At 35.2% G+C, this 26,039-nt stretch overlaps 2 protein-coding genes across 4 annotated transcripts in view; both read right to left on the reverse strand.

Moving 5' to 3' along the window:
- cd4-1 (CD4-1 molecule) overlaps positions 1 to 16,554 on the reverse strand; it is a 25,154-nt gene extending 8,600 nt beyond the window's left edge. The window contains exons 1-2 of one of the 2 annotated variants that reach the window (XM_038284432.1): positions 16,288 to 16,554; positions 404 to 526 (exon numbers count right to left, since the gene is read on the reverse strand). The gene's annotated coding sequence lies outside the window, so the exon portion shown is untranslated. The remainder of the gene's footprint in view (positions 1 to 403; positions 527 to 16,287) is intronic. The other variant, XM_038284431.1, reaches the window with a different exon arrangement.
- A 2,197-nt stretch (positions 16,555 to 18,751) lies between these two features.
- Positions 18,752 to 25,882, reverse strand: cd4-2.2 (CD4-2 molecule, tandem duplicate 2). 2 transcript variants are annotated; one of them, XM_038284498.1, is made up of 9 exons: positions 25,681 to 25,882; positions 24,085 to 24,128; positions 21,560 to 21,712; positions 21,333 to 21,470; positions 20,005 to 20,241; positions 19,827 to 19,898; positions 19,598 to 19,743; positions 19,432 to 19,499; positions 18,752 to 19,251 (listed from the first exon to the last, which is right to left on the reverse strand). In XM_038284498.1, the coding sequence occupies exons 2-9, from the start codon at positions 24,110 to 24,112 to the stop codon at positions 19,167 to 19,169; spliced, it is 927 nt and encodes a 308-aa protein (XP_038140426.1). In that variant the 5' UTR covers positions 24,113 to 24,128; positions 25,681 to 25,882; the 3' UTR covers positions 18,752 to 19,166. The 2 variants fall into 2 exon arrangements, with proteins under 2 accessions (XP_038140426.1, XP_038140425.1); XM_038284497.1 differs by having other exon boundaries at positions 19,824 to 19,898; positions 25,681 to 25,875.
- Positions 25,883 to 26,039: the final 157 nt, after the last annotated feature.

Below are 26,039 nucleotides of genomic sequence, written 5' to 3' on the forward strand. Positions count from 1 at the left end.
GCCTTGTCAGGCCCATTTTTGCTGAAGTGTTTGGACTTTAACAGCTCTCATTGTTCATCTGTCTAATTATAGAGAGTGTCTGTTTTTTAAATGACAGCTGAGGCAATTTCTCATAAACAACTACTATAAATCTGTTGAAAAAGAGCAAAACCCCCCTTGAATCTTACCATTCTCTTTTTGTCAGTTAATTGAACTGTTTAAGTGTACTAGAAAGGTATTTTTGTTTCCCATCACATAAGGCCCCGACGGACATGCGAGAAATTGACTGGAAAACATTGCCTAATTCAAAAGCAGCGTTTTCAAAGGCAGTTATTCAAAAACGTGTTTATTAGAGACTTTAAGAGCAGTTTAGCCATTTTAAAATAAGTGCAAATGAAGGTTAAAATAAAAAATGCATACTTACAAACCTTTAAAGTGTCAAGCTCAGGTATGTGCTCGGTGATCCGGAGTCAGGCGGAAATGCTTTGTATTTATCTGACGAGCCCTGTTTTTAAGCACCGATGTACCTCCCACAGCAGTGATTGGTCTAGAGGAAAGACATACAGCTGTTAATTAAAGCCAGAATAAGAATAATTACCTCTTATTGGTTGTTACATGGAAAAAAATCATACATCTGCATCTTTTTAGTATCTTTAAACGTTTCCTGTTATTTGAAATAGGAGTTTTCAGGCTGGATTATAGCTAAAAACTTGGATTGTGAAATGTTATCAAATACATAAGTTAAAGTTTGTTTACAATTTTTAGGAGTTTCAGTAAAACCACAAACAATACAAAAAAACTAGAAAACTAACGTATAAGAGGAGTAAAGTCAGCCTTCATAGTGATGGTGTTTTAAAACGCGACTGCGCCTAAAACTGAACAATCAAATAAAAAAAAAATGAAAAGAAAAATCAACATTGAAAATAATGAAGCTTGTTTAATATGTTTAGCGTAAAGGACGTAGGAAACAATATGATGAAAGGTCGATCTCAAAGAATGTGTCTCAACGTCAAACGTTTGATCAGATGAGAAGAAGGTTTAAGACAGTCAGTTTAGTATTTTTTTTTTCAGATTTAATGTTTATTTTACCACCTGAAGCAGCTTACCAGTTTGCTTATAAGAAGCGCCCTTTTGCTGTCGATAAATCGATGTTGCGAGGAAGTTTAAAGGAGCAAATTCAAACTCATTACTGTAGCGGTGGGGATTGGACCTAAAAACTTTGATATTTCCATGTCTTTGCATCTAATAATAATAATAATAATTAAAAAATCAATAAGAAAAAAAATTTCTGTTCTATGCAAACTGATAAACCCATCAATTTGTCACTTTAATGTCCACATCGAAATCAGTCTTTTTAGCCAAATTATCATATTTAGTCGATAAAAACGGGGTAAGGGTTGGACTTTATTCGCTCGTCGGATCATCTCTAATACATTTAGAGGTGAACAGACGTCTTCAGTCGGACGGCTTTATTTCTAAGCCAGTTTGTCATTTTTTATACAGAAGGCAACGTCGTCTATGTTCCGTCTTTACCAAGTCTTATCTTGATGCGTATGTCTCAAATTTTGTTGACTGTCTAAAAAAGCTTTGGAGAAAGTTTTAAAATCCAACATTCTGTATTTTGGCTTCATCACATTGAAAATCGTACTTTACTAATTTTTCAGAAATCTGTGTGTATGATACATTATTTCACAGAAACACTTTGTTGGTCAGAAGTGAATTTTTCTGTCTGAACTTGATGTTAAAAGACCGTCCAATAGTAAGCCTTCAATGATAATGTGACTCTGATTACTACTGAGAAATGACCATTAAAAGTAAGGGTACGAGCTCATTTAGGATAAACCCATTTAATGTTTAAAACCCTATGTAGAAGTAATCTCTGTAAAGCTTGTCTTTTGTAAATAAACCATAGTAATGTTGATGCCTGTGGTCATGGTTGATCTTGTAATAATGTTTAGTCCTGGTAGTTTTAGGCAGTTTTACTGCAGCTGTACATCTAAAAAGCTTTTTGTTCATCTAAACTTTTTCTCCTTTAATGGCCATAGTTGCCTCTTGGTTGGATAGGCAGCTAAAATCTGTCCTTCTCTGCTCCATCCATCTCTCACTGTCGTAGGGATGAGATGTTATTTGAAGGCATGAGAGAATTAAACATTAAACTAGATGAAACTCTAAGACATGCCAATCCTGTATTATTCATTCAATTACACTAAAACAAGTGGTGTCCAAAGTGTGGCCCTGGGGCCGTTTTTAGCCTTTTGTAAAAAAGTTAGTGGCCCCTGTACCGCATTTCGAGAATTATACAATTTTGCCCCCTTAACAAAAAGAGTTAATGCAGCTATTTTGTTTAAAGATGTAACAAAGATAGAAAATAATGTAAACCCACTATTCAAAGTTGTTTATTTTTGCACTTGGCCGCAGCCTTTCATATTAAGCAGAACTGTTGTTGTTTTTTATTTTTGTTTTATAATTTTATGAAAAAATCTTAGATAACTGATTTTACATAGTGTTACAAAGGACAGAAATTGTAAAATTTCTGCAAATCACATATTTAATGAGTCAGAGTTCAGTCAGAAAAATTATGTAAGTACAAAAAAATTTATTGAATTTCATCATTTGGAAAAGGTTTATTGAATAACCCAACTTTGATATTTTACAAAAAAATTTTAATTCAAAGACTTTGACCAAAATGTGAAAATTTTGGTTGATTTTTACTGTGAAAATCATTATTTAATTCCTTTAGTTGTGAGCTACGAAATAAATAACTGCTAATTTCGTAGAGATTAGTTGCTCTTTAAATGACTTACGTGTTACTTATCGGAAGAAAAAAATAAAGATTTGTTCATGATTATCAATTTTTACCCTCAGGAGATTGTGCGTCTAAAACTGTTGCCGTAGAGCCCAAAATCATTGAGTCAAAAGCCCACATGGGCCATAGAAGTATGCATATATATATATATATATATATATATATATATATATATATATATATATATATATATATATATATATATATATATATATATATATATATGTGAAAGTAATTTAAAAAAGCAAACAATAGATGCATGAAATTAAAAGAGGTAGTCAGATATTTGTTAAACCTGTATGATAGTAGATCTAGAACATAGAAAGGGTTTTGCATGTTTGTCAGATTAAAGCTTTTTCTGTTGATTATTTTCTGTTTTCTTGGCCAAGAATTTTCCTTTAGTCTTTGATCAGCAACACAAACATGACATGCGTCACTTAGTCTTTAAAACTCTTACTGAGCTGGTGGAACAAACTTAAATTGTCACATAAGTCTCCTTTTTATTGAACAGTGCTGGATTTTATTCTTTTTTTACTTCTGTTTAATTCTGATTTTTCCAGCTTATATATGTCTACAGTGCAAACAGAGTTTCTAGAGAAAGGACGCTGCTAAAAGTCGAGAGAACAAATCATTAGGACTAGACTTCGGCATCCACTCTCTTTACCATCAATAAGGATAATCTACCTTCTATTTGTTAGAGAATTTAAAACAAAAATTAATTTCAGGCAGTATATTCCCCTTAAAAATCGGATATTGTTATTAGCCAGAAAAAGTCTGAACGGTGTATAAGTTGCTAAGATCAAATAAATAGAAGCTTGATTTGGATTTAAACATCTATTTGACACATGCAAACTGACTGCAAAGACTCCAGTTTCTCAAATAAAAACAAATTTGCTCAGAAACAAGTGTTATTTCCCAAACAAACTGTTTAGAAACACAGACCTGACAGGGCAATTGGGAAAAGGAACACATTGCACACACATTACTTTTATAATTGTAACCATAACAGAAAAGCTGTATTTAATAGAAACATATCTATACATTTTACTCTATTAAAACATCAGCTTATGATATTATATTGTTGTCATGTTAAGTGCAAGAGTATTCTTCATGTATGGCAGCTAAAGTGATCAGATCAGTGGGACGGGTGCTTCAGAAACACACTGCTGAGGTGGTTTGGAGACAGGAACCACAACAAGGACAAAACAAACATCTCATACGCGTCTCATGTGTCTCTCTGAGGTTACTGCGCTTGCCTCTGTACTGCCTTCATGAATGCTTCACACCTGCTTCTGTTCCCTCAGAGCTCATAAATGAAACAGTTCTGTCATTTCCTCTGCACAGCAAAAGCTGCCGATTAGAAGCACCTCTCCTGAAAATATTGGCCCTCTTTTAAGAAAATCTGGATATGAATCTGTTTAAAGATAACGGTGAAACGAGACGAGGCGTTCTCCTCCTCCCCAAGCGGATGTGTTTCTGGTGATTTCGTGAATTGAATGGAAAACACCTGAAAGTGAGGACTCCCTCGTTAGTCACTCACCTAACGAGGGTGTATGTATCACATCGTGTCATTATCCGAAAGAAAGAAAGACCCAGTGTGGGCCACAATCAAGAGACAAGGGGTGATTCACATTTTTCACTCTGCTCATCCTCTGTTTTCTCCCACAAAGGGTTTCCCTCAGTGGTCGATCACTTTTTCTTCTTTTTAGGATTCAGAATAACCATTTGAGGCTGAAGCTTCTACATGCTGTTGAACAGACCACAGGAGGCTCCTGTGGGCCCAGTGGAAAAAGAGTTACACCTCTTATTCTCTTCAACACTTTAGATGTCTCAACAATACATAAAATGTCAGCGGAAAAGAAAATCAGAGACAAGTGACATTCTGCTCAAAGACTGAAAACAGTTTTGAGTTTTGCATAACGAAGGGGAACTTCATTCAAGCTTTTTTAAAACCTCATTCTTGAGAAACAGTAGATGAGGGCAGAAGGGTTTACTGTCTCTCCCACTCATTTCTTCTTCATCTGTGATGTTATTTTTGGTTTGTAGGCTGATCAGTGATCATTTAGTCAGAACTGAAATAAAGGTTTTCTGTTTTTGTGACAGACTGCGCAGTTACACACCAACAGGATTACAGTAAAGGAGACAAATCCAGTCAAAAGACAAACAGGATATGAAATGAATATGCAGGGTTAGAGGATTGCTTGTTGTAATGCAAAACTAAAGCAAGTGCCTTGGTTTTAAAAGTATACAACTTTTTCCTAAATATGCCATATTACAATCACAAATTTTTATTTTGTTTTTTTTTAGGATTTTATGCAACTACCCAAATAAACAAATATTTTCCAATGTGCGAAAAGAGGTTAAAATGTTTCCCTATTCAGTCATATTAGATAGAAAACATCTGTTAACATCATCATTCAAGTCTTGCCACAGACTCTGGTCTAAACTTTGACAGGGTTACTATAACACCTGAATATGCTTTGATCTCTGTTTGCTGAATCTGAATTTCCTCTATGATTGTCCCGTATATGGCTCCACCCATCTTCCATTTCCTCTGAACAGCTTCCCTTTCCCTGCTTAGCAAATGCATCCCCAGATCGTGATGCTGCCACAGCCGTGTTTTAACATAGGTATTGTCCTTTAATGATGATGTACATCACTTTTTGCCTTAGATTTAATATGTAAGGCAAAAAGTTACATTTTTGTCTCACCTGATTTTCTTTCACATGCTTGCTGCATCCAAACTGCAAAAAAATTTCTTCCGAAACTTTCTCTAATGTTTACCAAAAAAAAAATACAAAATGTATCAGCTTAATTTATTCTAAGATGAAATGTTTACTAATTTGGGTTATGAATTCTTTTAATGTTGAACTATGGGAGTAAAGGGACTGAAAACTAATGAACATAACTTTTTTAAGATTTCCATTTTTAAATATTTATGAAATTTTTCTCACATTTCACAGCTATGTGCAATTGTTTTGTTGGCCTATTACACAAAACCCCACTAAATAAATAGATGGAAGTTTGCAAAATTACAAAATGTGGAAAAGTTTAATTTCAGTCTGTCAATTAAGTCAATTCAGTTTATTTATAACGCGCCAATCTACAACAGATGTCACCACAAGGCACAGAGACAATTCCACCAGATCATACAGTCAGATTGGTTCAAAGTTTTGTAAGGAAAACCAACTGATTGCATCAAATCATTGACTTGAAAGTAATCCCTTACATTCAAGTCGTTCTAATTACACTCTGCTCTAGTCAACCAGGCCTAATTCTACAATGGTCGCATAAACTTTTCCAAAAAACTTGTAATGTTAATATTCTTTATAGGAATGTGACTGTATTCCTTACGTGACAGTGTAATGTCATTGTTCTTTAGTACTTCATCTATTAACAGTGAAGGGCTCTTGTACAGCTAAACAAAATGTCTTCCTCTGTAAACGTTTCCTGTTAACAGAGATTGCTTTGCATTTAATGCCATCCCATCTGATCTGCTCTTGCCTAAAAATGCTGACCTTCCCTCTCTGCAGACCTTCTGATCCCAGATTGTTGGTAGGCTCAACTATAAGGAATAATTTACAGAATTTCAAAGGAGTGGAGATGCATTTAAAACACGCTTCCGGCACGGAAACGCCATCAACTCCACCAATTATGTTTAAAACTACTTTACTATATATAAAATGCATTAAAATGCTCAGTTTTTACCCGAGCTGTAATCTTAGTTCTTAAAGATTTCATAAATGGAAGGTCTTCAGAGACTGTTTTTAGGCATGGGGTTATAGTTTTTGGATACTTGAGGTCTCTACTTGTGAGAATATAGCACAATAGGTTTAAAGTTATTTAACATATTCATAATAAACAGAATTATGACGTTGGAGCAGAAGAATGAAAATATAAACACTGCCATAAACTCATAGATATTTTATAATTATATCAGAAATCCCCTGGCCTTGGAGGTCTAAGAGGATGAGCATGATGATAACAAAAAACTGCCTGTTGAAAGATGACTGTTTTGAGGAGGAACAATCAGAGGAAAGGATCTGGGGAGCAGGGTAGGACAATTAAAGATTAAATTAAATCAAAAAGGAAAAAAACAAAGTGTTTTTGTTACACCAAGGTGAGCTGTGCCTATACCTCCTGTCAAAGGGATTTATTTCCCATAGGAATGTCAGGAGGTCCCTTTGCCAAATTAACTATGATAGGAAACATACTGTATTCCTTTTACTACTTCCATCCTTACTGCATATCACTTCTTATGGCAACTGCTTACTCACTTCTGATTTAGCTCAAGAATCCTTACCGACTGGCCTGATTCAGATTCAGCCAATAGGACCAATTAATAAAGAGGAGCTGAACTAAATTGCAAGGAAACAGAGGACAAAAACAAAATGAGGAAACTAAACAGAGACCAGGAATAAACTACAAAACTTAACATAAAATAATAAGGCAAGATTGAAATCAGCATAAACAAGGAAAACATATAGACAAAAATAAACACTAACAAAGATTGTGATGCAATGTGTTATATGAACAAAAAGGATTCAGAAAGGAATCTAATCTACCTCACTTTTGATAGATGGAAATCATTAAAGGGAAAGAAAAATGGCAAAAGATATCTGCATTGATATGTTCCCCGTCAATACGGAGAAGACCCAGTTCCTCACTAAAATCCTAAAAGCTTTTTAAAAGCAAAAGATTTGAGCCTAACTATTTTGCTTATTTAATTTAACTGCTAAGAGACATTTTGACACACCAGCATCACAGTTCAGTTCTTTAAGACCACAAATTTAAAATGGCTTCATTTAAAAGTTATACATCTCAGTCAGGCCCGTAGCATTTCCAGTTTAGCACATGTTCTGTGGTTAAGACAGAAACCTCCGTTCTGCCTTTAAACTGTGATCGGTTAATGATGACACAGGTTATTGATGACGTTAGTTTGCCATGGAAAGCTGGTTCTACTGACGTTCTGCAGGATTTCTACATTAGGTAAACAATCAAGATATTTACTCATCTATTCATTTTCATATTGTAAAAGTTTGCTCGTAAAATAGAAACATTCCAGTATATTTTTATTTCTCTGTGTCAATAATTTATACAAGGAATGTATAACGTAAGAGTGGCAAACCATGAGCGTAAAAATCCATGGCTCAATTAAACTGGTGCTGCTGAATGCTGGTTTACTTTTTATCCATTTATCAGAAGTAGATCTGAATTTCTTTCTACATTAGGCAGTATTTAATTGTCTAAATTCTTATATTTGACAAAGTGTCTCCATTCTGTCCTCTGTTTGTCATGATCTGGTGATCTGGATTTTAGGTTGTGTTCAAGTTTTTACTTTGGGTTTTCAGTTATGTCATTCTGTTTTTTCTAGTCACTAGTTTCATTTGCCTTTAGTGTCATTTAAGTTATTTTCTAGATATATTTTCCTCTTTCCCTCTTGTGCCTTTCTCGTTTCCCTTAGCTCCCTTACAGCTACTCTGTCCAGAAAAAAGTTGATTAGTCCTGTCATTGATCTGTTTGCCAAATATCCTCCTCCTCTGCAGTCGCTCCCTGCTGGATTCTCCACATTCCCTCCTTAAGCTCTGTTTTCCCCTTTGGTTTGTTATTTCTGGATTTATGCTTTTGTTGCTACCACTCTAATTATTAAATCGGCTAGAATCCAGCTCATCGTCTGTCTCTGCATTTGGGTCCTCTACAACCTGCCACTTAACACTATTACCAATAAATTATTGGAAAATAAAAATAACTTTGAGCGAAATATTTTTGATATGTGTTCTGTCCTGACAACCTTAGCAAACTGAATGGTGGGCCAGGTTTTCTAACAGTGTCATATCAGGTTTCTTCCATAAAAGAAAATAATATATACGTGCCAAGTTCCTCCTGTTTCACTTAAATCTAAATTCAAAATAAACCAAATCAGATTCAGCTACAAAGAAGGCAGGGACTGCACTTTTTCCAGGCACAAACATGAGAAGAAGGATAGGTAGTGGAAACCCTGGAAACCACAATTACACAACATCACAACATCAACACAGTTCATCATTTACGACAAAATCCTCAGTGGAAAGGTTCAAAGATAAACAAAAATGAAAAAAGGTATAAATTATTCTTTATGTCCCATTTTTGCACAATTATTATTTTTTGCAATATGAATATAACGGTTACATATCTGAAGTTTATTTTGAGAGATGGTCGATTAATCAGAAACAAACTTGTTTAAAAAAAATGTATTCACTCATTATTAAATGCACACTTCTACATACTGCATCCACAGCCATAAAAGTACATGTTGTAACTCTTAAATTATTATCTATTGTATGATTTATGTATCATACAGTTGTATTAAGTAAATTAGAATAAGAATTGCAGTAAGGTTAGTTTGTCAGATTAAAACTGCCTTTTAAAGTAACAGCAGGCATAAAACATACCAGTCCTTGATCCAGATTCCTTCATTTAACATGCCTATTATTGGTATATCATAATATTCTAATCTTAAGTTTTCTATTTCATTTGCTAACAGCAGAATATCCTCCTCACCATTAAATAAACTTTGCATAATTATTCTATGCTATAACTTGAAAAGCTGAGTTCCTGAAATGGATAAAATTTTCAATATTACTGTAATAAATTAATATGAGACGTGTTCACCATAAGCTGTGCTGAAAGTTCCTTCTATCATTTCAGCTCAGAGGAATATGTCTTTCTAAGCCGTAAACCATCTGAGAAGAGACGGCAAAGCTTAGTTCAACCAGCAAATTAGAAAGGCCTTTTTCTGACTGCGTATGTTCTGCACACTGATAAGCAAGTTTAAAAAGGAAGGATGTTTGTCAAACTGTCATCGAAAAATAGAATTATTTAAGGAGCGCTGTGATAAAACAAATTAGTCCAGTTTATTGTATCAATCTTGCAAAATGAGAGTAAAGCCTTTTTCAGGGTGTTGCTGATTTGAAGAGTTTTAAAACAAATGTGTTTGTTTTTTTTAGGCCATTTTATGTTATCATGAAGCAAACACATCTTGTGTTGCTTTCTACGCTCTATTTGTTGTTCTATTCAAAGAATTTCATACACATACAACTTTGTTTTTAAACCATTGACCAATGGAACCTTCCAGTAAAGAATACTGAAGTTACCACCATTACTGGATGTCCCTGCAGTGGAAAATCAAAGGTAAATTGTTTTATTCGAAAAAGGATATGAATAATTCCTTAATGATGACAATAATCAAGTTTTTTTTTTAAGTAACAAATCAGCCTATCATGACTCATACTGTAAGTTGCTTAAACTGACATTATTTGGTTAGAAATGTTTGTCAAACATTAATTGATAAATGAGTCTTAATGAAGATCACTTATTATTGAGACTTACTAATTTAGCTTTTTGTCTTAAAATAAATTGTGATATTATTACACAGCTAAGGGAGTTAATGCACAAAGCATTGGTGCTTTAAATCAGAGGCAGGAGCTGCAGCAGGTAGTATAGACCCAAATGCTTTAAGCAATGCTCGCATTACCCATGAATTATTGCAGCTTTAAGCAATGGAAAGGAGGGGAAAGAAAGGGGTTGAATAAAAAAAAAATCCTCTTTCCTTGGCAAAAATTTTTATTTTAGGCATGAATAACATCACCTTAATTTTAAATATCTGCATGGTTAATCAGGATATACTTATTGTGTTTTTCACTGCATTGTTTTGCATTTGCGTTAAATTCAGCTGATCAGTAGATCAATGCTTCTAGTAGACTGTAGGCTTCGTAGATTGTTTTCAAAAGCAGGCATTCTTTAACAACTGACAGAAATGTAAACATAGTTTTAATTTAGCCAGAAGATAATCTACTTTGTTTTTTAAAATTAATGGTTGAGATTTAAGCAAGCTTGCATATAACAGTATAATTTTACCGTTCATTTGTTAATGTACAGTTGAAGAGTTTATTTGGAAATAAATAAAAGTATTTAACACTGTAGCTGTTTGAAGTAACACGTTTGTTTTAATACTTTAATCGTATCATATTATTATCACAGTAATTTTGTCGAATTCAACACAAATGTGTCGTCCCAACAGATACATCATTTTTTTCAGTGTGGACTCCATTTGTGCAGATATTATGACAATAGTTTTAAGAGAGAACAATGCCAGTATACTTAAGTACAAAAGAAATCCAAAAAAGTTTTTGATACCATTTGGGAGGAGACTCTCCTCAGCAGCTGCCAAAAAACCAGCTGTTGTGCCTGACCTTCAGTGTGGCAGAAAAAAGAAGCCTGCCTACCCCGAGTCTCAAAAACATGACTGAATAAATCTCTCACATAAAACACAAATTCACTGTAATATCATGGAAAACAAAAAATGCATATTTAAATAATTCAGCATGCAGCTCTTTGATTTCTTCAACAATGTTTAAAATCTCCCCGGGCGCTGCACAATGGCAGCCCACTGCTCCCAAAGGGGATGGGTTAAATGCAGAGAGTGAATTTCATTGCTCTGTACTTGTGACAGTATAATGACAGTAAAAACATTTTAAAAAGCTGGAAAAAAAAAAAAACTTGATTCAAGGTACATCGGAAGACCTAAGGTATAACGAAGTAAAATACGTCTTTCATGATTTATGGGTAAACATAGGTGACAGATGCAGCCCTGCAAGTGGTCTGAAACAGACATGTGACACATACTGGATAAACAGACCAGTCTAACCTTCGCACCCGAGCACTAAAGCTAAAAAAACAAACATGCCACAGTTTAGAGATAGATAGCTGTAATATCAGCACAGTTGATGAAACCTCATTGAAATGATTTGCTCAGATAGAGCCTGAAGTCTGATTACAATCTGAAGTTTATTTAAATCTGAAACCTACGTGGGCCTGCAGCTACATATGAGGGGAGTTTACAGGGAGGGAAATCACCTCACGCATGATCTTTTTTACACACAGTTTAAAAGTCTTTAAATCCTTTATCCTGAGGTTCAGTTTGCACCTGCAGCCTCAGGCCCAGCTGACAGGTTGTTAGGTCGTTTTTCTGCACTGAAAACTCCCATACTAACACTTTTCGACTGCAAACGTGAATGTGACACATATTTTTTTTGCAGGGGTTTCCTGCAACGGTTGTTTTAGGGTAGAGTAAAAGCAAGCAAAATCACATTTGTGGATCTGCTTCAGCTCCTGGTTGAAAAGAAAACTTTAAAATGGAAACACATGAAGGAGGGATGAACACCAGGTTATGAATTTCAGTTTCGCTTTGAATGCCTGAACGTGTGAGCATGTTCATCTGTGCAAGACAATGAAAATGGGAACTGAGTAATGCAGGTTATTATGAATCTATGAAAAGGGAATCCTATTTTCTCATATGAGAACACCCCCAGTGAACAGACAGTTATATTCTCATAACAGGGAAACTCTGCTTGGTAATCGCCTGCAGAGAAGAAGAAAACACTCGTTAAGACTCCATAATAGACACAAATGTTGGCAGAAATGATGATTTAGACTCCAGTAAGAGGAAATAGAAAAATTTAATGACTTTCTGTTCTTTAAAATGGTACATAACCAAAGCAGTGTCACTTTAATCAGGCAGAAAACCAAGAGGTTACCAAGAACAACTGTTTTTCTTTAGGATTAAGAGCAATAAGTTGATAAGCAACAAAGCAATCACTAAAATTTTAGAAAAATTAGGAGCTTCTTGTTCTAAACGCAGATAACACACAAACTGACACAAGACAGCCAGCATTTGTTGAAGCTAAAACAAGTAAGGCAGCTGTAGACCTGCTAAAGACATCATGAGGACAAAGCTGCCTGCAGGACTGCATCACAATTATAAAGCAAAAAATGCTTCATCTTCATTTTATCACAGACTATCAACATCCCAAGGTATTTTGCTAGCAAAAAACACAATCTCTTCTTACGCCGCTTCGACCGTAAGAGAACAAGCATTCCTTTGAACATCATCTCTTAAAAAGAATCAATACCTTTTTTTTTTAACCCGTCTTATGAAGATAGGTGAAGCTGTTCTGCCTTCAAACAGGATCTGGTAGCAAATATTATATCACAAGACTTGGGCCCAAAATGTTTCACATAGCTCACCCAAAGTACTGCATTATATTATAAGACCCAACACTGGGCATTTATATGGCTTCTAATTGATCAAAGGCCCCATGGAGGAAAGCAGAAATGTATTTTTTCAAGCAGTTTAGTCAAAGCCTCATTCTTTTTACGCTGTTAGAATATTCTTCTACATTTTGCAACATATATATTTCCTTCCATAATGGAGTCGATAATCTGGTACATTGTCTAAAAAATTTTTTTTTTTTAATCCTGTCTCTATTTACAGCGTTAAACCTGACCCATTTGTAGTCCGTACGGGTCACCATTGAAGACATTTTATGATTTCTAAAGATTTCTAAAACAACTTAAATAAAGCCTGAATGTCGGGAAACAAAGTATCCCCAATTAGCTTAGCTCCACAAAGCTAAAAAAAAAAAACACACTGATTTATTATGATTTTACAAAAATGATAAAAAAATTTGTTTCCTCAATTCTCACATGAGCACAAGTAAAAATTTTACTTTTCCAATTGGATCTAGTGTTTTCTTTTAAATTATAGTAAAGTTAAAGTTTTCACAATATGCCTATTTATCACTAAATTAGGTTTCTTGATAATAATTTATTTATTTGAAGAAGATAAATAAGCATATTTTTTATGTCCAGATCTTATCCAACAGTCATGACAAGCGGAGCAGAAGGGCAGAACAAGACACTGAGAACCTAATCTATGAAATTATAATCAAGCAAACTCTACGATAGAGGATTTATGCTCTCAGTGTTGGAAAATAAATGTTGTCTTAATATAATCTGAGAATCTGAGTGATTATTCAAAGAGAGGAGAAAGCAAAGGGAGAAACAACAGCTTATTGACGCAACTACTATGGAAAGAATGTGGTGAAAACCTGTCTTTGTTTTCCTTGTATATGTTTGATTTGTTTACCATGGTAATAGATCATCAGCAGGTAGCTTTAGTTTATTAATTGCAAGAAGACAAAACACATTTGAAGTTGATTATATGCGGTAAAACTTGATTTTTTTTTATCACAAAATCATTAATGTTGTTAATCGAAGCTGGATGATCCAGTTTAAACAGTATACAGAATATTTTGTGGGATAGAATTCCAGCAGTACCTCTAAAGATCACTGTCTTTGCATCAGTTGTAGAGCAGGAATAAAGACAATTACTACATTGTATCTATATAACAGAAAGGAAAGAAGAGGTTTCTCTTGGTTGAAAATGTCACAACAAGACATGTTATTTTGTTACTATTTCACCTCTCATAATTATCTTTTTGTGTTCAGGAATGTTTTCCACACCACATCAAATCGGAGAAAATAAAGCAAAAATTGGTCAATATTTCACACAAAAGTTTTACATTTTTAATTAGAAGCTCCAGCCAACAGCCACAAAACCCAAGAGGTAAGAGAAAAAAAAAAAAAAAATTAATTTTTTAGGTATCAAACTACAACTGTTAACGTTGCATTTATATTACCAGAAGTTATCCAAAATGGCATCAATACAGGAAAGTCTTTTTTTAACCGTCTCAGTCCTCCTCTCTCTAAATATTTTTGTGGGATTGTGATTATTAGCTATATCCATAACTGTATATCAGTTATTTATTCTCCAGGTACACCATTTTTATATTGTTAAAACACTTTATAGTATAGTATTTTATTATTTATCTTTTATCTCTTCACTATTATGTTATTTTTATACACTTTTCTAACGTCCATATTTGTGTGACCATTTTTCTATAATTGTTTTGCTGCTGTAAACACCGGAGTGCCCATTGTGGGAAATAAAGGCATTTTATATTCTGTTCTAATATAACTAGTCTTCTTAATCAATAATATATGGGAGGAATTGATCAATGTTTTCTAATTTATTTTTGCACTTTAACTTAAAAACATGCTTCGTTTTAAAGCTCTGGAGCCAAACAAGTATGGTTCCATTTCTGTAGCTTTCAATTTTAAAATACATTGCTGAAAACCATTAAAATACAAAATAATGGAGAAAAATGCATATTAAAAGATTACTTTTGATAGGAAAGCTTGTATTTTGATGCTGTAACCAGGTTTCGTTTAAATAATTTTTGTCAGATTGGATAAAAGCTAAAATATGTTTTATGTTAGCCTGTCGTTAACACGTAAACTAAAGTTTAAGGTGTTTTTCACATCAAACTTCTGGTCTCAGCCCTGCATCGATGCTTTCTCTCCACTGAAAACATTGACTTTGTGCATATCAAATTTATTCTTATTAAATCTTCCCAGCAGTCAGACAGAAAAGCTCCAAACATCCAGCGTTTTACGATAAAACCCAAACAGTAACTTGTTAATTTTCTCTGTGAACCAAAGGACCCTATTAGTGTCATAAATTACCCAAATTAAGCCTTGTATAATAAATGTCTGATCTTATTGCTTTCGCACATGGAGCCAAGGGGAGGCATTATGGGCACGCTTTGTCAAGAATATCATTATGATAATAATATCAGTTATAACTCATTGCTCATCCGAGAAATACAAGAATATTCTGCTGTCTGCTTCAGTAAATGTGCTTCTCAGATCTGGAGTTAGTTTTCATTTAATATGTTTAAAAAATTAAAATAAACTTTTTCTTATTTGAAATATTAAAAACATTTCCATTTATTACAGTAGCCAGGCTTCATATTAGCAACAGCTAAACCTAAAAAAAACTAAAATCATATTTATCAGCATCTTCCTCCTGAACCACTGTACTTAAAAAAAAAAAAAATCAAATATGCATAACATGTATACCTTCATATATGGTATGTTGGAGGAGGATTAGCACACATTTAGCATCCTCTTTTTAAACCAACGATTGCAAAATATTCATGTTCCAGCAGCCATTGCATAAGTTCTGATCTTTTAATGTAAAGACGAGTAGGTTTGTCTATTTTTGGCATGTAGGATTTGACATTTTGAAGAGCTTCTTGGGTAAATGTTAGCTTAACAATATAGAGACACTCGGAAATTAAATTTCAGGGAAGCATTGTTAAAATTGGTGTTATAGACTTAAGCTGTAAAGTCCAGTAATAATCAGAAATAACTTATCAAACCTGTGAATTATTTTATTTCCTTAATCAGGTAATGATAATAAACGCAAACTGTTAACTGCTTCTTTATGTTTCTTCTTCCTATTTGTATTATGGAGTTATTTTTTTAGATTAATAACAACAAAGTCTGTCTCTAAACAAAACAATTGATGCATAAATGCATGAATTAGACAATAAAATAAGGCTTAGGTTACAACAGACTGAAATATTTAAACTAACTGCTTTGCTGTAAGAGCTGATCACTGGTCGAGTCTGCTACTCTTGTTCGTAGAGGTATCTTAAATCTTTCATATTTCCCTGACTTTTATCTCGTCCAGCAGCATAAATAAAATACATGTTTATATTGTCTATTGTCTGGTAATAAAGTTTTAAGTGAGGAGAGAATATTTGGGAGTTACTCACTTGTGATGTTCTCAGTACAGCAATGAGTTCAGCTTTGACATTTGGCAGCTTCTACGCTGTGACACCGTCTCGTTCATACACAGTTACACACACACAGGAAGTCAGACATCTCTATGATCCTCTCCTTACTGTTATGAGAAAAATGGATCACTAGATTAGGACTAAATTAGGATTAAACAAAATTTAGAAAGGAAAAAAAAGCTGTAAGAAACTCCTTTGCCAATAAAACAGGTTTGCATTTTTGTGAAAGATATTATCTTTTCACTCTGTAGTATGTATGTCACTGTTGTTGGTGTGTGTGTGTGTGTGTGTTAACAGGTGTTTTATTGCATGTAGAGTTGCACTGGGGTCAACACCTGTGTCGTAATGCACCAGTTGTGGGAATTTCAGAACTCTGTAACCAATACAAGCCCAGTTTACAGCTTCTTTCTCAAAGAGAGTTACATTATTGTTTGAAGCTCCAAAAAAGGATCTCATGTAACGTTTTATTCCAAAATCTTTCACATTCAATGTGTTTTAATTGTGGAATACTTTAAAGCAATATACTATATATTTTTTCATGGCTGACCAGAACAGATATGAGTAAATTCTAGAGTATGCTGTGTACAGGTTGTACAACAACATGAATTTTTATTCCCTTCAAATGAAGATAATGATAGAAGTGATATTGCTCTCATTCTATCATGCTTAAAACTCAACATGGCATCTCATGGCAAAAAACTCTCTACAGATCTAAAGAAAAGAGTTGTTGTTCTGCATAAAGACGACTTAAGCTATACAAGAGTGAACTGTAGCGCTGGGAGCATACAGCGGTTTGAAAAGGCAGCTTCCACTCAGAATATGGTGGAACGGAGACGCAGAGTGCACATCCTCAGCATCATGTTTAGAGGTTGCCTTTTGAAAATAGACATATGAGTGGATCCAGCATTGCTGCAGAGGTTGAAGGGGTGGAGATTCTGTCTGTAGATGCTCTGTCCATGCCCCCCCCACAAACAAAGAGTATGGTATTGATCAGGATGGCTGTTATCCTAGAAGGAAGCCTATTCTAAAGATGAAGCAGATGGTGTCAGCTGGAGTGGTGGCTATTAGCAAAGGAGTACAAAAAGAATTGTGTCTTGCCTACAGTCAAGCATGGTGGTTAGAGTGCTATGCTTCAGGCTGCACAGTGCTTCTGTCTGTGGGGAGCTACAGTTCATCACGGGAACAAGAATTATCAATATGTATTGTGAGAATGTTGTTCAGAAACTGCAGCAGGAAAGGATTTTAACTCAATGTTCCAGAACAAAAAAGGACAGGAACATTGTGTCCTGCTAAGGAAACTAGAGGAAAATCATGTCCCTATACTTAAACCCAATTCAGGCCCCTGTGAGGGATCCAAAAACACTAGGTAGAGGAGCAGCCAGCGAAGCTCTGATGAACTCTACGTCCAAGGGATCAGTGGCGGATGCTAAAAAAGGAGAGGCTGAATAGTGTTAATTAAATCCAAACATCACGTATTGCATTAATAAATGTTGAAACACATAAAGCACACAGAAATAATAAACTCCAGAAACCCTAGCAAGAGTTCGACTCAAGATGACTGGTCTGACTGAATGATCACTTTTCCCTTTTGACTCATGAGGAAAACCTCCTCACTATCTGGTCACCGTCTGTCAAAAATCTTCAAGTATGTTTACCAATCAGCATCGAGCAGCCAGCTTCACGACCCGCCCCTGCTCCAAAGACCCCCTTAGAGGCTGAGCCTCAATGGAAATTATGTATTTCGGCTTCTTATCCAATCAGGGCTCTACTTCCCTGCTGCTAACTTAATAGGCCGAGGCTCAAACCCGATCAAGGATTTCTTATAGAGAGTGAGAGGCAGCGTCCTGCTGCTCCAGAGCAGAATAAACAGCTGATTAATGTCCAACATACTCATGAAATTAGATGCATTTTAGCACATATTTAACGCAATTTAATGACTACATTTAAGAAGTTTGACAATGCATATTTTATGAAATTTACAGGGAAGCTTTAGCCTCCCAACTTTTCAACGAGAAACAACCTCTGCAAGAAACTAATGGCAGTGCTTGTGACACAAAAAAATTATGACACAGGCTTAAAAAGTGGAAATTTTTACTCACATTTGTTGCCAGTGCTTCAAGTATTTATGGCTGTCTGTTATTAGTTTTGTGCGATACAATAAATATGTCTTTAGCATACAGCTCCCTGGCCGTTTCCCATTGATTAAACTGCTACATAACTTTCATGCATCAACACACTGACTAGACACACAAAACAGTGTGCAATCAGCCGGCTGCGTCATGTCTACTGATGTGTGATATTGTGATTTTATCTGTCTGGTAAGGGAGTCCTGGTTGAGCTGCAAGGATAAAAAAGTGAATCATCTGGATATCCACCAGATTTATTGATTGGAAATTAAAGAAAATAAACATAGGTTGAATCCAAACTTTAATGTCCATATTTACAGCAAAAACAGAAGGGGGTATCACTGTTACATATTAGACTAACACACATTGCAAATGAAAATAACGAAGCGGATGAAAATGGAGGAGTTGGAGCTTCTTAAACCCTGATGTTTGAACTTCGATGCTTCAGGTTTTAGAAACAGAAACAAGCAAGACTGTGTCAGGGCTGGGTAATTAGGGATAAAGATGGAGGTTTTTAAAAAAAAAACATGAAGACAGCACAGGATGTTTAGAAAGATCATTGCCTATACAGTATTTGCTGGAAAAGCTCAAAGTGCTGACAGCGTTACATTTGATTATATTTTCATTTAGATGCTCATTCACATTCAAAGCACATTCACTCTCTGTTCTCCTCTCTTTATCTCCATCTCCCCTCCCTCCTTCTCTCTATCTCTCCTTCCTCCCTCTTTCATGTCAGTCCTTAAGCAGAGGTTGAAGCGACAGAGCTGACGGCTTCTCTCTCCGGCGTCCTTGCTGCGGCTTTGGTGCAGCTGTTTGGCTGTGATAAAGAGAGTAAAGAGAAGTTTTCACACTAATTACGGCACAATAATGAAGCGCTCGGTAAAAGGAAAGGAGAAAAGCGAAGGTCATTTAGTATAAAATAAGAAGTCTATTAGAAAAGCAGAAGGAGATTAATGGAGACAGGGGTAGGGGGATGTATTCAAAGATAGACATTTACCGAACACACTGGCAGTACTGCTTGGGATTCTGTGAGAGTTGGACCTTCTTCATCCTTAGAAATTTTCTCTATACAAATTAGAAAAAATAGAGATTTATCTTTTATTGCCTTTATTTCACCTGCCTGAAAAAAAAAAGAAAGTGTTGAACTGATTCTGGATGTTTACCTTTCTTCTCTTGTTCCTCTTGTACATGACGACCACCACGATGATCAGGATGATAACAACAAGGCTTCCAGCTCCAATTGCGACCCAAACCCACCATATGAGGCCCAGCAGATGAGGCTGGTCTCCAGGCTCATCACAGCCCACGCCTGGTCAAACAAAGACGTCAGACTACAGTTTGAATTTAAAAAATAGAAAGGGTTGAATAAGTAATAAGCAAAGCCCTTACAACTTGAATCCCCCCCATTCTTTGAATCTGGGGAATTTTGATTTCCATTTGCTGCAGGAGTTGTAGGTCTAGGTACTAGAAACAAACATAACACAACATTATTTTCTTTATTGGATAGAGATTTATTTTGATGTGAAGAAAATGTTAAATCCAGCTTAATAATTTAAAGGTGGCATCCTACCGTTAACGTTAATGGTTACATTTTTCTCAAAAGTCTTCCCATTTGAAGACACTTTGCACTGCCAGGTCCCTTTATCTGATAAAGCAACAGATTTTAGAACAACTTTTCCATTGGGGTGGACCGAACCATCGGGTTTACGCCATTGGACACTAGCAGTGGTCCCAGGGTCCTCCTTAACCAGACACTCCAAAGTAGCTCTTGTGCCAAACAGGAGAGTGCCAGAGGGATCGACCGAAACTGGTACAGAGATAAGAAAAAATAAAGGAGATACAGTGAGAATTAAATAAGAAAAACAGAGAAGTTGTTGATACACCATTTCCTTTTTGGTCCATATGTAAATAAATGTTAAAAAACAAATTTGACAATAATAATAATGGAACTTTATTGATCTCATAGTGAAAAAAATGTACCTCTGCATTTAACCCATCCCCCTGGGGGAGCAGTGGGCTGCCAGTGTGCGGCGCCCGGGGAGCAGTGTGGGGTTAAGGGTCTTTCTCAGGGACCCAGAGTAGAGGCTGTGGGGATCGAACCGGGTACTTGCAACCTTTTCAGACCAAAAGCGTACTGCTCTAACCGTTAATATTAATATTATTCTGGATGAGATGATATATGGTGCATCTAGAAGTGCCTGTAGATTGAGTGTGATTCTTAAAACGTCACGCCAAATGCAGAATTAACTATTGCATCACCATCTAGGGATAAAAGTCACATTCTGCTAATACATCTCTTAAATGTATAACTATATTTAATTAGATCATATTATAAGATAACACTGGATTTTTAACCTGAGCAGTCAGGCACATTTTTACTGCAACTAGTTTGAAGTTACTATAGTTACAACACATTTTTTCTTTTTTTTTTTTTTACTGTTGTCAGGATTGTTTTTTTTTTTTTTCATGAAACTCTACTTGGGTGGCAAAAGATGAGACTTTTGAACAAAAAAGTTTTTGTGTTTATGCTTTTTCTCTATCGATTTAAAATTACCACATGTGTGATTGGGTCTGAATATACCAAAGGTGGGCAGAATTTTGTTCATTTTGGTCCAATAGTTTTAGGAAATTGTATGATATGAACATTAACAGTGACTAAAATTACAATAAATTAATAACATTACATGGGTGACAGCAGCATTAAAATGCTATAATCCAAAGATTGTAATTATTTCCCCTGTTAAACTAACATGGTTTAAAAACAAGTTTAATATTGTGATATTCATCTTTGACATCCTGTTGATTTGTAATTGTAATCTTTTCAATATATTAATGTAATAATAACCTTTTGCACATCTACCAACTGTTGGTTCATTAATTTTCTGGATATAGGCTTACCTGACACTACAATCAGAAAGTGGTGAGAACGTTGGCCATCCACAACACAATCGAACTGTCCAGCATCGATTTCCTCTACAGAGTAGATATCCAGATCTACATTTTTTAACTTGGACCTGCTTGCAAGATCATTTCCTCCTAATATAGAAAAAATATTGAATAATTATCTCTTTCATAGTAGATTACAGATCCAACAATGTGTTTCAGAGCACTTTGATATGACTAACCTTTAGTAGGCATTTTAGCATGTCTCCATATCAGTTCCTTCCCCTTAAGCCACTCCAGTCTTTTGTGATCTTTGGAGACACCACACTCTAAGGTGACCTTTGTCTTAACTTCTGCAAAGAAAACTTTTCCTGCAGCAGAGAGCGCTCCCAGCACTGAGGAGAAGAGTGGATGGTAAAAAAGGACAAGAGTTTATCAACCATGAACACTTTAAGCTTCAGAAGAAATGTATGATGCTGTATATCTTCCTGAGACTCCAAAACAAAACTATCGAACAATTCCTTTTTTAATTTATGCGATTTCCTATATATTTAGTCCTAAATGAACACTTTGGCATTTATTGTTGTTAAAATATATTTTTATTTTCATTTTATAGATTGTAAACTGCAATGGACAACTGAATTTCTTAAAATAAATTATTTTTTTTATTTTAGAACAACCTTAACCAAAGATGATAATCCTCGTAGCATGTTTTCTTGATAATGCAGAGAAACATCTTGTATTAGGTGTTTTTTTTCTTTTTACCAGTTTTTATCTTTTAAAATAAATCTTTTTTACTGTAATTTAAGTCAACTTTAGCACAGCATAGTCGATTTAAATCCTATTAGACATCTTTTGCAATCCACAAAACTGTGGCTAGGGGATAACAGGTTTCATTTTATGTTTATAGAAATAATAATAATTGAACTTCATTGATCTCACATTGGAGAAATGAACCTCTGCATTTGACCTATCCCCTTGGGGAGCAGTGGGCTGCCATCGGGGGGCACACGGGGAGCAATCAAAGGTTAAGGATCTTGCTCAGGGACCCAGACTGGCAGTCTGTGGGAGTGGGGTTGAACTCAGAGCCCCAGGATTCCAAGCTCTATTCCCTAACCTCTTTGCAATAACATCTAAAACCGTCACTCCTCCAATAAACACAAAATCATTAGTATGAGTGACTGTTGATTTCAACACATCTATTTAGAGATGAAGAAATTTTAAAGATAGGACCTGACCCACAGAATATATCAAAGTTCCTGCTTCCTCTCAAAGTATGTCCCTTAATCCTATTCTACATTTACATCCTCTTCTGCTTTATCATCTTCATCAACCAGACTGTAACCCGGGTGTAAATCCCAGTGTGCAATATACTGTATATATATTGTTTATTCTTAATGCACCTTTTCCTCCTTGTTTGCACCTTCTTTAATTACTATGCCAATATGTGACCAGTGAATTTCTCCGCTGTGAGATCAATAAAGCTCATTTAATCTCTAATCTAATTTCCTGTTACATGTACAGATAATGGAGAAAGATCCCAGTGATCAAATCTGTGTAATTTTTTTTACTTCCATCCCCTCATTACTACACAGCCAATTGCTGTTGAGTATCAGGGTCACATGTACCACAGGTATATTAGTTGGAGTGGGGAAGTATGAAAGATGTTGGGAGAAGCAGAGATGCAGGAGCTAAATACTTAGCTGAGATGAGATGGAAAAACACCTGTTTGTGTAAGATACAAACTACAGCATTGGCCAGGTGTTGATGGCGAGCTGAAGGTCAAAATCAGACATACTTTAATAATCCCAGAGGGAAATTAACTACAGGCCCAGAGCGCAAGAAAGATTGCACTTTTGGGTGCATGAAGACTTTGGATCTCCTGCTAGGCTGGTAGGAGGCTCCTTGCAGCCAACAAACAATTCTTTTTCCACTCTGCTCCGACTTTTGTCAGTCCATGACTTGCACTGCACCAAGCACTTTAAAAGGAACTTGCTTGGTACCTTTAATCAACCCCAGCTTGGGGTGAATGAACTCAAGGGATGTAGGTTCATTAATTGTGGAATTAATTAATTTTGTTTCTCTTTATCGTTTCTTTTTCTCCTCTCTCTTTTTTGTGTGTTTTATATGGCCATTTGAATGTTTCACTGATGTTGTAAATATGTATAGAATTTTCCTTACTATAAATACAAGACACCCGCAACTGCAAAGTTCTAATCTCCGTCTGCTGTTTCATGAGTCATATCTATATTCTGAGAACTAGCCTATTGACCTTATTGGTTATGATCCATTTGCACTGATTTGAAATATAGCATACTGTTATTTTTACAGCTATGCTACAAAACACTTCCTCATATTTCTGTCCATCTGACAGTAAAAAATCTCCACCCACTATCATGAACACAATCCTTTCTGTTTTACTTCTGTTTCGTACAGCGAAGTGAAGTAATGAAAATCACTAAAATTGACCTGATGGCTATTTCTTTAAAAGTGAAATCATTAAACTGTTTTCAGAAAGTATTATTTTAATTAATATATCTATTTACCATGGTACAAATAGCAAATAAACTGTGGCTGCAGCCATTTTAATTGGGCAAAAACTGGGCTTTGAGCATGTAAACCTATCATATGATGCATAATTGGAAAGGCCAGGATATCCTCTGAAAAGTTCAGTAGGGCTTGATAAGCCAATGCTAAACAGGAAAAGATGGACACAAATAAACATTCAGAGTCTCAGGAAGATATTTGTCAAAGTAAATTTACTCACCCAGACCAAACAAGATGACCATCTTCATTCTATAGGCTGGTTGTCTTAACACAGAAAAAAATGCAGTATTTCAGAGTGTTAAAGTAAACACCTGTTTTCAAATTTTCAACACAATGCGTGTTTGAATGCCCTTTCCAGATATGATTCCTAACTACCAAGCTCCTTTCTAAGTATTTCTGTTCCTTTTTTTCCTGCAATAGATCATGTGACATCATTCCCTACTAAGCAGAATATTTCAGCTACATGGTCTAAAAAAAAAAAGAAAAAATTTTTTTAAAAGTAGCGTTGCAGAAGTTTTGTTGAAACAGTGGGATAATCACAATAAAAGAAAAAAGATCAACCTATATAAATACACTTTGCCTTAAAATAAATTCACCTCAAATCAACTCAGTTTATTTCTATAGCACCAATTCACAACACGTCATCTGAAGGCACTTCACAAAGGCAATTCCACCAGATCATACAGTCAAATTGATTCAAAGTTTTCTATCTAAGGAAAACCTGTTGATTGCATCGACTCATTGACTAGTAATCCCTCTCATTCAAGCGGCCCTAATTAGTATGAGGGATTTATTCGGGTCAATGAATCAACTGGTTTTCTTAGATATAAAACTTTGAATCAATTTGACCGTATGATCTGGTGAACTGTAAAGTGCCTTGAAATGAGATGTGTTGTGAATTGGAGCTATATAAACTGAATTAAATTAATTACACCCTGCTCTAATCTACCAGACCTACTTTAACAATGTTCTTTCAACTTTTCTTTAAAAAACTTGTGATATTAATATTCTTTATAGGAATGTGACTGTATTCCTTAAGTCACAGTGTAATATTGCCATTGTTCTTTAGTACTTCATCTACCAACAGTGCAGTGAAGGGCTCTTGTACAGCTACACAAAATGTCTTCCTCTGTAAACGCTTCCTGTTAACAGAGATTGCATTGCATTTAATGCCATCCCATCTGATCTGCTCTTGCCTAAAAATGCTGACCTTCCCTCTCTGCAGTCTGAGACATGATCCCAGATTGTTGGTAGGCTCTGTTTCTCAACTATACGGGATAATTTACAGAATTTCAAAGGAGTGGAGATGCATTTAAAACATGCTTCCGGCACGGAAACGCCATCAACTCCAAGTATGTTTTAAACAATTTTACTATAAACAAAATGCATTAAAACTCTCAGTTTTTACCCCTGCTCTAAGCTTAGTTCTTAAATATTTCATAACTCGAAGGCCTTCAGAGATGATTTTTGGGCATGGGGACATACTTTTTGGAGCTTGAAAGCATAAAAAAAATTTATCATCTTCACTTTGAATAAAATTATTATTTGATCAGTTGGAGTTAAAAACGAACAATCATCAATTATTTAGGGATTTAGCAAAAACTAAATGGACGAGTAAAGCAGAGGCCCTCAAAACATTTAAGCGCATTTTATACCGACCAATAACAAAATTAAGAAACTCCTGAACATAAAAAGGGATTAATTTCCATTTATCTTCAAAAGCGCAACTGAATAAAACAGCATGAACACAAAAATATTCAAAGTTTAGGTTTTTTTTTAAAGCAGGAAAATAAAAAAAATTCTTATCACATCTCACCTTAATTCAAAGTTTGGCGTTTCGTCTTTAATGCAGTTGTTCAGGGTAAAAACCTCTTTATCCTCCCAGAAATTCAGCTCATCGAAACAAATGTGCAATGATGCAAAGAGCGTATAAGGCGGAAGAGCTCTGAAAAGAAAGCCACACTTGGAAAGTTGTAGGCCAATCTAAACCTCCACCTCTTGTGGGTTTGCTACTTACGCCTGTTTTTTCTTGCAATCAAGGCCAGGCATCTTTTTTTTAAACAGTTCTCAAGGAACTCAGAAAAAAACTATGCTTTGTTTCTCACTTTAATATGTTTCTATATTTATTTGGTGATAAAAAGGGCTGTAAAACAGGAAAAAAGTAAAGTAAAATGA

The sequence above is a fragment of the Cyprinodon tularosa genome, unplaced genomic scaffold (genome assembly GCF_016077235.1).
Source record: "Cyprinodon tularosa strain WSP-4 unplaced genomic scaffold, ASM1607723v1 ctg2, whole genome shotgun sequence".
Classification (NCBI taxonomy): Eukaryota; Metazoa; Chordata; class Actinopteri; order Cyprinodontiformes; family Cyprinodontidae; genus Cyprinodon; species Cyprinodon tularosa.